The sequence below is a fragment of the Mustelus asterias genome, chromosome 16, assembly GCF_964213995.1.
Source record: "Mustelus asterias chromosome 16, sMusAst1.hap1.1, whole genome shotgun sequence".
In the NCBI taxonomy this organism is placed as follows: Eukaryota; Metazoa; Chordata; class Chondrichthyes; order Carcharhiniformes; family Triakidae; genus Mustelus; species Mustelus asterias.
Window position 1 is genome coordinate 28,448,144 of NC_135816.1, and position 13,663 is coordinate 28,461,806.

The 13,663-nt window shown below is 43.6% G+C and overlaps 1 protein-coding gene across 1 annotated transcript in view; it reads left to right on the plus strand.

Annotated features, from left to right (window-relative positions):
• The window catches only part of LOC144505065 (organic cation/carnitine transporter 2-like), a 74,322-nt gene that overhangs the window by 56,257 nt on the left and 4,402 nt on the right, over positions 1-13,663 (plus strand). The window contains exons 7-9 of the mRNA XM_078230813.1: positions 2,841-3,055; positions 9,209-9,391; positions 11,092-11,227. Of these exons, the coding sequence (XP_078086939.1) occupies positions 2,841-3,055; positions 9,209-9,391; positions 11,092-11,227 (534 nt within the window). The remainder of the gene's footprint in view (positions 1-2,840; positions 3,056-9,208; positions 9,392-11,091; positions 11,228-13,663) is intronic.

A 13,663-nucleotide genomic window follows, 5' to 3' on the forward strand; every position in this document is an offset into this window, starting at 1 on the left:
AGCGCGGCTGCCGGGCGCAGGTCTGATTTACGACCGCTCCCGGCACTTAGAGCCGATTTGGTAAAATCGGCCCCATTGTGTGACTTCAAGAAGAAATTAGATTTTAGAATTAGAATTTAGTCCTTGGGGCTAATGGGAACTAGGGATATGGGGGGGAAGGCAGGGTCAGGATGTCGATTTTGATGATCAGCTTTGATCAAAATGAATAGAAGAGCAGGCTCGAAGGGCTGAATGGCCTACTCTGCTTCTATTTTCTATGCTTCTCCTTTTCTATGAAGGATGCTTAAATGCAAATTGTTTTTAAATCTTCCTGAGTTCTGGAGCAGCAGCAGAATATGTGCAAGGTTCTGCCAACATTTCCAAATGTGGAGATGAGAAACTTGGGTAAGCGTTCTCCAAGGCGGCCTTCACGACACCCGACAACACAGAGTCGCTGAGCAGAGACTGATAGCCAAGTTCTGCACACATGAGGATGGCCTCAACCGGGATCTTGGGTTCATGTCACACTATCTGTAACCCCCACGACTTGCCTGGACTTGCAAAATCTCACTAACTGTCCTGTCTGGAGACAAAACACATCTCTTTAACCTGTGCTTAACGCTTTCTCCACTCACATTGTCTGTACCTTTAAGACTTGATTACCTGTAAAGACTCGCATTCCAACCATTATTTTGTAAATTGAGTTTGTGTCTTTATATGCCCTGTTTGTGAACAGAACTCCCACTTACCTGACGAAGGGGCAGCGCTCCAAAAGCTAGTGGCTTTTGCTACCAAATAAACCTGTTGGACTTTAACCTGGTGTTGTGAGACTTCTTACAACATTTCCAAAAGCAGTGTACACATTCTTTTCATTTGTTCATTGGATTTGGGCATCACTGGCTAGGCCAGCATCTATTGCCCATCCCTAGTTTGCCTTGAGAAGGTGGTGATGAGCTTCCTTCTTGAGTCATTGCATTCGATGTGGTGCTAGTAAACCTACAGTGCTGTTCAGAAGGGAGTTCTACTATTTTGACCCAGTAACAGCAAAGGAGTAGCAGTACAGTTTCAAGGCAGGATGATGTGTGAATTGGAGGAAAACTTGCAGTGATGATGTTCCCAAGCATGCTCCCCTCATCCTTCTAGGTGGTAGAGGTTGTGAGTTGGGGAACATGCTGTTGAAGGAGCATAGTGAGCTGCTCCAGTGTGTCTTGTAGAAGGTACACATTTCTGCCACGGTGTAATGGAGGCAGTGAATGTTGAAGGTGGTGGATGGGGTGCCAATCAAGTGGATTGCTTTGTCCTGGATGTTATCGAGCTTAAGTGTTAGAGCTTCACTCATTCAGGCAAGTGGAGGGTATTCCATCACACCTCTGACTTGCGCCTTGTAGTTGGTGGACAGGCTTCTGGGAGTCAGGAGATGGAGTTACTTTCCTCTTGGAGAGGCAAATAACTTGGAGAGAGTTTTGAGGAGTCCACAATAGATCACATTTTTCCACAAATTTCTACCTCACAGGAAGGATGAGCACTTTGATGAAGAATCAAACACAATTGGCAATCAAGTCCATACTAGCTCTGACCAACTTATTGCATGTTCAATCCATCAATGTAAATAGGATGGAAGAAATCATCTTATTAAGGTGCAGTAAAGCGCCATCCAGCTCTTGCTAGCAATGAATGGGAAGATGGAGCAGTGCATTCCCTGTTCAAAGTGTTATATTCCTCAACCCTTGCTCCCTCTTCATTCAGAGTCTCACATGCTCTCACAGGGGGGACCTGATAGAGGTTTACAAGATTATGACAGGCTTGGATAGAGTGGATAGTCAGAGTCTTTTTCCCAGGGTCGAAGGGTCAATTACTCGGGGGCATAGGTTGAAACTGAGAAGGGGAATGTTTAAAAGAGATAAAAGGGGCAAGTTTTTCACACAGAGGGTGGTCGATGCCTGGAATGCGCTGCAGGAGCAGATTCTATAGCAACATTCAAGAGGCATCTGGATAGATACATGAATAGGCAGGGGATAGAGGGATATGGATCACGTAGAGGCAAGAAAATATTAGATTAGAGAGGCATCTGTGTTGGCACAGACTTGGTGGGCTGAAGGGCCTGTTCCTGTGCTATAATGTTTTTTGTCCTTTGTTCATGTGCTTCCTGTTCTATAGCTGAGTCTACCCTTGCACAGGTGCGGGTGCGGTAGTCTTTGGTGGGGCCTACAGGAGTTCAAGAACCCCGAGGACACTGACCAGTTCTATCTGAGCAGTCAGAGCAAGGAAAGAAATATCTCACCTCGAGATCTACTGAATCCTCATGGGTAACAATATGGACAAATGATATGAACATATGAATTAGAAGCAGTAGCTAACCTTTAGGCCCCTTGAGTTTGCTCCACCCTTCAATAGGCTCATTGCTGACCTGATTCAAACCTCAATCCCAGCTTCCCGCCTACCCACACTAACTTCACCCCTTTGCTTAAAAATAATTTATCTGCCTCTGCTTTAAAGTTATTCAAAGATTCTGCTTTCACTGCATTTTGAGGAAGAGAGTTTCAAAGATTCACAACCCTCAGAGAAAAAAAAATTCTCCTCAGCCATGTCTTTCCAAAAAAACACCTTTACTCAATGGAAGAGATGGTAAATTTAGAAGGTTTGGTATCTCCGGGGAACGTTACTGTTTGGCTCCTAATATTTGACATCAATACAGAGAATGTAAAGCAAATCTGCTGTCTGCCTCCTTGGTGGGAAACAATAGATAGAACAGGGAGCACAACCGAGAGAGAAAGAAAATCATTCTCAAACCATCACGGGAACAGAGTGATGGGGAGGAAAGTTTTCAAAATGGTTTCACAAGATTTTTCATTTTGTTGCAGGATGGTCCTGACAGTTGGATATTATGGTCTGTCTTTGAATATACCCAATCTCCATGGTGACGACTATTTGAACTGTTTCTTCTCTGCTGCCATTGAAGTTCCAGCCTATATTGCATCTTGGCTTTTACTCCAGAGGTTTTCTCGAAGGTTCAGTGTTTCAGGCCCACTCTTCCTTGGTGGAATTGTCCTTTTCTTCATCCAGCTCATACCTTCAAGTAAGTTTTCACAGTGCGACTAAAATAATTGCAAACTGTCTATGTAAATATTTCAAAGCTGGATTTCATGATGTAACATCAAAGTGGTGTAAGATTTGATCGAAGGTCACAAATTACTCACAGGAGTTGCAAATGGTTTAAAGAGATTTATTGAGAAGTGAAAGAACAATAGTTCAAATGCAACATATCATTACAATAAGTGGACATGCGGCCAATAACAGGATGGTTTAACAACTCTGGATCAGATTCATGGACAGAAAAGGCAAGGTGGCTTGATCTCTGCAGGTTGTGTTAAAAATCTCTTCTCCTTCAGTCCTCTTCCAACATTACTTTCCCTTCCCGAGTATGTGTTTATGTACCTTATCTCTGGGGGCAATTGGATAGCTCATCCCAACCATTCATACTCAATTGCCCAAAGTGGACCTCTCCCATTCTAGCCCCTTTTCTATCAGGACATCTCCTCCCTTATCCTTATAGACATCTAGCTATCTTCTTTGAGACAGATTGTCTTAAGATATGTGGACATGAAGTTACTTCACATCAGGTCCAGGAATGGATATTCTAAAGGCTGTGCCTTGAACTATTACCTTGGCAGAGATAAGGGGCCTATGCTGTCCTGTGTCTGTATTGGTGCTGGTAGGCTGCAATCAAATCTTTGTTAATAAGGGAAAAAGACAAAGTAAGAATCATTTCTATAATGTTCAATTGATTTCTTTAGATATTATATTTAAGATATTAGACAGTCGTTTCTTTCAGTGGTGCAATCTTTAATGGATTTTAACCTCCTGACACCGTTTTACATAGAATCCATAGAATCCCTACAGCGCAGAAGGAGGCCATTCGGCCCATCGACTCTACACCAACCACAACTCCACCCAGGCCCTATTCCCATATTTACCCTGCTTATCCCCAGACACGAGGGTCAATTTCGCATGGCCAATCAACCTGACCCACACATCTTTGGACTGTGGGAGGAAACCAGAGCCCCCGAAGGAAACCCACGCAGACATGCGGAGAAAGTGCAAACTCCTCATAGACAGTGGCCCGAGGCCAGAATTGAACCCAGGTCCGCAGCGCTGTGAGGCAGCAGTGCTAACCACTGCAAAAAATGAAGATTCACCACCGCTTCAGTCATCTTTGTTGAGTGTAAAGATGACATATTGGGAACAGAAGAGGTAAAACTGTGGGTGATTAATACTAAGCCAGTCCTGTCGTGCTTTACTCAGCAGGAACATTGGCAAAAGAGCTCAATTGCCAAATTATCTTTTTATCCCAAGTTGTAAAAATAGCCTGTTCCTTATTAAGCCACAAGTCAGGAGTGTGAAGGAAAACTCTCCACTTGCCTGGATGAGTGCAGTTCCAACAATACTCAAGAACATTTGACACCATCCAGGACAAAGCAGCCCGCTTGATTGGCACCACATTCACCACGTTCAACACTCATTCCCTCCACCATCAATGCAAGGTGGCAGCAGTCTGTACCAATTACAAGATGCACTGCAGCAACTCACAAAAGCACCTTCGACAGTACCTTGCAAACCTGTGATATCTACCATGCAGAAGGACAAGGACAGCAGATGCAAGGGAACACTGCATCCTGCAAATTCCCCTCCAGGCCACATAACCTGGAACCGTATAGCCATCCCTTCATTGTCACTGGGTCAAAATCCTGGAATTGCCTCCTGACAGCACATGGGTGTACCTACAGAACATCAATCTTAACTTTTTAAGAAGACAAATCACCACCATCTTCTCAAGAGCGATTAGAAATGGGCAATTAATGCTGGTCTTGTCAGCATCACACGCTTCCCTTTAAAAACAAAAAAGTAATCTTATATTTTATCCAAGAATGATAATATGAAATTGGTGAAACAACTTTTTTGCAATCAAATGTCACAGCTGGGGCCTTCACACTCTTAGAATATGATATATAATATTGTGCATTATTAGATACTTACTGCTGAATCAACCATCCCCAACCCTTACCCATGCTATTGATCCACACATATGGGTAGATGAGCTGTCTGTTATCTTGGGAAAATTAAGCCCCATTTACAATGTACTCTGGTTTCCACTGAGTTTCAGTGTCACTGAATAATTACAAGCACTGCCAGGTGATGTATAATGTATCAGGTGGTTATCTGCAGCTGAGAAGTTTATCACAGATTCACACATAGCCAATAGGATCATGACATTTCAGCTTTCCTTCAAGGCGATTATGATGGTTGAAGCTGTAAACAGAGCCTTTTGCTTGAGCACTTTCCGCTAAACCGCCGTTATTATTCCTTTCATCAAAAATGCCCAAAATCAAATCATCTTTCTTAACTCCTCTTTTCTTCCACAGAACCTTGAATCTGTTGCAGCTTCCATGACCTTTGCCCATTCCTCCAGTAATTGTGTGTTTCAATCCATCCAAAACTATCTGTACAATACCAAAGTCATGACCAACATTCTCTGTGAGTGTGACTGTGGCTCATTATCCTTCCACATCCTCCTGTAGCCTTTCACAGTGTCAACACAACAACTTCCTCCAACACCTTCTGTCCATCTGCTCCAAAGGACGTTATCTCACATGGTTTGTACTGTTGATTTGAGACATGATTAAAAATGTATCATTTTAAGGTAAAAAAAAATACAATTTCCATGTTTAATCATTTACCTTCCTCATCTGAAGCTGCTGTGGCTTTGACACTGAAAAATAGCCTCTCTGATAGTTTGACTGAAATTTTGGGACCAATGTTCAACTTTCAATTAATCAAAGGCACAGAAAAAAACTCAATTGAATTGTGCTGTTAGCATAATTATCCATTTCTTCCTGGTTTCTTGCATTTAGGCAATTGTTATCCGACTAAATAAATCCTCACTTGTTCCACCTTGAGAATTTTGGGAATCTTCGCCTTTTTCCCTCTTCCTCATCATTAGCACATTGTCCCTTATTGTCATCATCCACAGATATTGGGTTAGCTTCCTCATATACACTGATGCACCCAGTTCTACCATTTTTAACATCTTCAGTGTCTCGGAGCCATCAGATTCTTCATCAAAATCAAACAGTCTTGATTGCACCCCAATTCCCTCATCTTAAACATTGAGAAGATCAAAGCCACCACCTTGAACTTTTGGAACAAACCTCACGGTCTTGTTACAAATGACACTGTCCTCCTCAGCCAGTTCCAGCTGAACGAAACTGTTCACACCCCTGGTTTCCCATTTGACTCAGAGCTAAATTTCTAAGCACATATCCTGTCCATCACCAAGATATAATTACATCCACCTCTGTAACTTCTGCCCATACCAAAGATGTGCGGGTTAGGTGGATTTGACATGCTAAATTAACCCTTAGTGTCCCGGGATGTGATAGGTTAGAGGGATTAGCAGGGTAGCTAAGCGGGAATGGGACCTGGGTGGGATTGATGTCGGTGCAGACTCAATGGGCCGAATGGCCTCCTTCTGCACTGTAGGGATTCTACGATTCTATGATTCGACCTCAGTCCTCAACGTGACCTGTCCCCTGTTATCCTGGACACCCTCTTGTCCTCTATTCTCTGTAAACTTAAACTCATGCATGTGTTTGCAGCTTATGTTCTATTCTACGCCAATGCACATTTGTCCATCGCCCCTGTCCTCACCGACCTACTCCCAGTTCCCAATACTTCAAATTTCAAAACCTCATCGTTGATATTAAATCTTTCTATGTTTCCTTCTTTCCCAATTCTGTAACCTTATCCAGATTTAGACATCCCCAAACTCTCCATTCACAGAGTTGGTGACCCCCACCTCTTCACCCCACCCATAGTAGCTATGCATTTGGCCATCAAAGCCTCATATTCTGGAATTTCCTCTCTAAAGCCCTCTGCTAAGATTCTCGTTCAAATCAATGTTTGCGACTAAGTTTCCGGTCACCCTTTTGAATGCTTTCTTCAGCTCAGTGTTTTTTTATATCTATGTCTCTCAGTAAAACAGCTTGAGACATTTTTAATCTCTTTACAAGCTATTATATGAATTACAGTTGTTGTTGGAACGTGGGCAGAATGGTTGAGGTGCCTTCATTCAATGTGCCTCACTCACACCAGCTAAGTAATTAAAACAGCTAAATTATGGAACAGCTTTTATGGAAGCTTGTTCTCAATGTAGAATTGCATCTATTAGGAACATATAATGCAAAATTGTGGATACATTCTTTTCCATCTATTAATTTTTAACAGATGGGGAGCATGACTGCTATTTCCAACATGTATTCCCAGTTGCTAAGAGTCCATATCAGCAACATGTATTTCAAAACATGTCCCATGTGTCGGGTGTGATGGGATTAGACACCTGGAATATATTGTGCAGATTTCTGTATAGCAAAGGTTCACAAGATTGGTCCCTGAGATGATAGGGTTTCCTACATTGAAAAGCTGAGTAATTTAGAAGAACGAAAGGTGATCTCACTGGAATATAGACAATTCTGTAGGTATTTGACAGAGTGGAGAATGAGATGTTGTTTCCCCTGGCTGGGGAATCTTTTGGTAGCATTTGCTACCAAATAAACCTGTTGGACTTTAACCTGGTGTTGTTAAAACTCTTACTGGGGAATCTAGAACACAGGGGTAAGACATAGGAGCAGAATTAGGCCACTCGGCCCATCAAGTCTGCTCCGCCATTCAATCATGGCTGGTTTTTTTCTCATCCCCATTCTCCTGCCTTTTCCCCATAACCCCTGATCCCCTTATTAATCAAGAACCTATCTACCTCTGTCTTAAACACACTCAATGACTTGGCCTCTACAGCCTTCTGCGGCAAAGAGTTCCACAGATTCACCACTCTCTGGCTGAAGAAATTCCTCCTCATCTCTGTTTTAAAGGATCGTCCCTTTAGCCTGAAATTGTGCCTCTAGTTCTAGTTTTTCCTACAAGTGGAAACATCCTCTCCACGTCCACTCAATCCAGGCCTCGCAGTATCCTGTAAGTTTCAATAAGATCCCCCCTCATCCTTCTAAACTCCAATGAGTACAGACCCAGAGTTCTCAGCTGTTCCTCATACGACAAGCTCTTCATTCCAGGGATCATTCTTGTGAACCTCCTCTGGACCTTTTCCAAGGCCAGCACATCCTCCCTTAGATATGGGGCCCAAAACTGCTCACAATACTCCAAATGGGGTCAGACCAGAGTTTTATACAGCCTCAGAAGTATATCCCTGCTCTTGTATTCACCGAACACAATCCCACCCAGGCCCTATTCCCATAATCCCATGCATTCACCCTAGCTAGTCCCCTGATACTAAGGGGCAATTTAGCACGGCCAATCCATCTAACCCACACATCTTTGGACTGTGGGAGGAAACCCACGCAGACACAGGGAGAATGTGTGTGCAAACTCTGGGGCGGCATGGTGGCACAGTGGTTAGCACTGCTGCCTCATAGCGCCAGGGACCCTGGTTCAATTCCGGCCTCGGGTGACTCTCCGTGTCTGGGTGGGTTTCCTCTGGATGGTCCAGTTTCTTCCCACAGTCCAAATATGTGCGGGTTAGGTTGATCGGCCATGCTAAATTGCCCCTTAATGTCAGAGGGATTAGGAGGGTAAATAAGTGGGGTTATGAATGTAGGACAGGACCTGGGTGAGATTGTTGTTGGTGCAGGCTCGATGGGCCAATGGCCTCTTTCTGCACTGTAGGTATTCTATGATTCCACACAGACAGTGACCCAAGCTGGGAATTGAACCCGGGTCCCTGGTGCTGTGAGGCAATGGTGCTATCCACTATGCCACTGTGCCACCTTTGGAATTCTCCACTGCCGAGGTGCACAATCATTGATTACGTTTAAGGCTGGAGGTGACAAATATTTGGCTTCCAAGAAAATTAAGGGGCATGGGGAGCCTGTGGAGAAATGGAGTTGAGGACCAAGATCAGCCATGCTCACATGTAAGGGGAAGCCAGGTCAATGACCCACATTGTTCATTTCTGCTCCTATTTCTTGGCCAGAATGCTCCGGCCTCGCTCACCGCCAGGATCTTCTTATCCTGCTTGAATTCAATGGACCTTTGGCTGAGCCATTCCATCCCCCATGAGGCTCTCACCACGGCAGGGGCTGAAAACCCCAGCTCTTGTGTTAATGTGTTCTTGCATTCTTGTAAAACGCTGCACCTTACATCAAGATTGCATGTTTTTTTCTAGATCTTTCAGTGCTTGCCACCGTGCTGGTGATGATTGGAAAATTTGGAGCCACATGTGCCTTCGCCATGATTTACATCTACAGCGCTGAGCTGTACCCAACTGCTGTGAGACACATGGGTGTGGGAATGAGCTCAACAGCCGCGAGGTTTGGCAGCATCGTCTCGCCTTACATTTTCTATATTGGTAAGTCAACAGCTTAACTTCTGTATGCTTCAGTGAAAAGTTCAGGAGCGCATGCCAGGAGCAGCACCAGGTTTACCTAAAACTTAGGTGTCAAACTGCTACAGCAGGGTTACATGCGTGGCAAAAAGTGGAAACATGTTATAGACAAAGCGAAGTGATCCTTCAATCAAAAGTGTGGTATCAAAGTTCTGCAGTCCTGCCACATCAAGTCATAGAATCCTTACAGTGCAGAAGGAGGCTTGCCATCTCGATTTTGCCCCTCGCCTGAGGTGTGGTGCCCCTTAGGTTAAATCACCACCAGTCATCTCTCCCCCTCAAAGAGGAGAAGAACCTACAATCATCTGGAACTATAGTGACTATGCTTTTTCTTTACTGTGCTTAAGGTTGAGGCAAATGAGCCACTGAACTCTGTAATTTCCATTCCACATTCCTTGTCTGTTATTGAAATTTACTTCATCATCATATCCTTGTTATTAAACATATACTGGAGTTGCCTTAAACCTCCAAGAAATAGTGGACTTGCGTTAGGTGATAAGTAAAAGTTTCTAACCCGGCCCCAACCTACCTCGGACCCACCCGCTACTGGGTTTAATGGAAGTGAGTCAGGATTTGAGAGACCAATCAGAGGCAGATCAGCCAATGAAATCTGTTAAGCAGATTGCATGCCTCCATTTCATGAGTCTTTTTTCTCATTTTTACCAAATATCATCCAGAATGCCCATAGCTCAGTCATTCCGGTAGCTAAAAGGAGGAGGGAAGGGTTGGGGGCATATGATAGGTGCCTTTATTGCACTGCTTGTGGGCCAGGAGGAGAAGGAGCCTGGAGCAGGAGGAGCACAACCCCAAAATATCTCATCCACCCCACAATCTGTCATAAATATTGAGCACCCTTTCCATTTTGTAAACCTTACTGTGCGAAGAGAGGGAGGAGGTTTGTGAAATATAAGCCCTGATATGCTTTTACAACACTACAAGACATTGTGTTGAAATTCCATTGCTTCGCCCTGTGCCCATATTCCACCCACCCACATCCCCCCCCACAACCAATCTCCTCCCTCCAATGATCTCACCCACCCAGAACATTAGCTGAGTATCTGGATTAATAATATCGTGATAATACCACAAGGCTATCGCCTCCCCTATGAAACTGAGTTTCATCAGCCTACAGGGAGAATCTGATCGTACGTTTTTGGATGACAACCATATTGCCCAAGAGTGAAATCAAGAAGGTGACAATGGCTGCATTTTCCCGCGAAGGCAGGACCTTTGATAGTTGACACACGGAATATCCATAACCAAGGCATGGCATTGTTACAGCACAAGATTGTGGGCGTGATCATGTAATCATTCATAATAAATAAAATCCTAATCTTGTTCGGAATCCTAATCCATAGGACTTCCCCAGAAATGTTGAGGGAAAAGCAAAGTAATTCCAGTCCAGTTCTGCTATTGTTGTTTTGGAACAAGTTTCCTGTCTCTTCATTGGGAAATGGGGCCTGATGAAAGGTTAAAAACAGGCAAGAGAAAACAAACTCCAAAAATAAAAATGAAAGGCTCCCCCCACACTATTTGAACATATTTACATTGTAAACGTATGGAAGAGAATTGATGACAAGACCTGTTTTATATGGACTGTCTATGGCTTTATTTGATATGTGGGTCTTCACCTTACAATTTATGTATGTGCTGTGTTTTCTCAGGTGTTTATCATGAGTTTCTGCCTTTTATTCTGATTGGGAGTTTGACAGTATTTGCAGCAATTCTGGTCTTGTTTCTGCCTGAAACACTCAATGTTCCTCTCCCAGAAACCATTAACCAGATGCAGAAAATGAAAAGGTAAGTTTTTAAGATTTTTTAAGGCCGGAATTTTACCATCCTGCCTGCCATGGGAATTGGAGCAGGCAAGGGATGGGCCATTGAAAGGTCTGTTGACCTTGGGTGGGATTTTACGGTTATGGGATGAGCGAGGCCATAAAATCACGCCTGAGACTTTTTCTAAACTTTTTGCTGCAAACAGTGACTTTCATGTATATAAGGTTTTTAATGTAGAAAATATCCCAGCGTATTTCATAGAGGAGAAAGGAAGGAAGTTCCCATCCTTTGATGGCTGCTGTCTGAATGATTAAAGCAGGATGGCATGGTGGCACAGTGGTTAGCATTGCTGCCTCACAGCGCCAGGGACCTGAGTTCAATTTTGGCCTTGGGTGATTATGTGGAGTTTGCATGTTTTCTCCATATCTGCGTGGGTTTTCTCTGCATTGCCTCCCACATCTAAAGATGTGCAGCCCAGGTCGATTGGCCATGCTAAATTGCCCCTTAGTGTGCGAAGGTGGGCAGGTTAGGTGGGTTGGCCATGATCAATGCATGAGATTACGGGGATAGGACAGGAGGAGTGGACCTGGATGCAGTGCTTTTCCTGCATTGGAGGGATTCTAGCACAAGTCTGCAGGTCTAAGGCAGGCTCGCACCCAATTTTAAGTTGGAGTGTGCAGAACTCACCCTCAGTGAATCATCCAGCTTAATAGAGGAGAAAGCATGATTAATTATGTCAAGGGCCGCAGCGAGGTCAAAGAGAATAGTGTCCCATGATCACTGTCACAGAGACTATGCTTCTAATGAGATGTGCTCAGTGCTGGTGGTATTGCAGAAACATTGAAAGGAATCACTGTGAGAAAGTTTATCACTATTACAGGAAGTGAATAACATTCAATAGTTTTCTAATTCAAAATTTGAATAGAGGTTAAGGAGACAAAGAGTTTATGGTTCTGTTTGTTATGATGGAGTTTTTGAAAAGACAGTGCATGAGCAGAGACAATGTTGATGAACATTAGTGCTGGAACATTAGTGCTGGAAAAGGTGCTGGTCAGAAAGGGGAAGGAGACAGGTTCAAGGGGCATTGCGATGGCTCTGATAGAAAAGATGGATCTCTATGAGAGGCATTTTGTTGTAACTACTGTTTGTGTCTTACTTCACGAGATGTCATCTCTAGTTTCAGAGCCAAGGGGTCAAGGCTGTGAGTGACTGATGGAATATTTGACTCACTCAATTTCCATGTCTTGAGAGAAGCCTGGCTTTTCATGCACACCACTGTTCCCTCCATCTCAACTTCACTGCATGCTCCCCTATCTCAGCTTCCAGGGACCATTAGGATAACCCGAGAAATATCATCATGTAACCACCCTGCTTCAACTAACACATCCAGTCAACAGCATTTAATCCTATCCTCAATGTTTTTATAATTAATAATGAAAAATAAAGTATTCGGCTATGGTTTAGTTGTGATAATTTCCCCTGAGTGGCAAGGATATGGGTTCAAGGATTCCTGGCTCAGGGATTTGACAGATTCTCTGGTCATTATAACATTGCTGTTTGTGGGAACTTGCTATGTGCAAATTGGCTGCTGTACTTTTTTGTATTCAAACAGTGACACCATTTCAAAAGTATTTCACTTGTTGTAAAGTGCTTTGGGCCATCCTAGGGTCATAAAAGGTGCCACAAATTTCCAAGTCTTGCTTTTATAATTATTAAAGGAAACTGCAGAGAAAACAGAAAAAAAGATCATGGCCCGAATAATATTCCCCTGTGTCGCTCGGCGTAGTGACCATAGAGACATAGAATCGTACAGTGTAGAGAAACCCCTCCAGCCCACCAAGTCTGCACCAACAATAACTACCACTAAAGCCACACTAATCCCATTTTCCAGCACTTGTCCCATATCTTTGAATGTTATATTTTAAGTGCTCATCCCAATAATTTTTAAAAAAGTTTCTAGCCCCCACTACTTTTCCAGGGCATGCATTCCAGGTGCATTCCACCCTCCGAATAAATTTTTCTTTTCTCAAATCCCCTCTGGATCTTCTGCCCCTCACCCTAAAACTATGCCCCCTTGTGATTGCCCCTCAAACAAGGGGAACAGCTGCTTTCTATTCACCCTGTCCTAAATCCTCATAATCTTATACACTCAATCATGTCCCCAATAGCCTGCTCTGTGCTAAAGAAAACAAGGTAAGAAGTCTCACAACACCAGGTTAAAGTCCAACAGGTTTATTTGGTAGCACAAGCCATTAGCTTTCGGAGTGCTGCTCCTTCATCAGGTGAGTGGGATTTCAGTTCACAAACAGAGCATAAAGAAAACAATCCAAGCCTGTCCAGTCTATTCTTACAGTTCAAATGCTCCATTCCAGGCAACATCCTGGTGAATCTCCTCTGCACTCTCTCTGCTGCTATCACATCCTTCCTATAGTGAGGCGACCAGAACTGCACACAATTCTC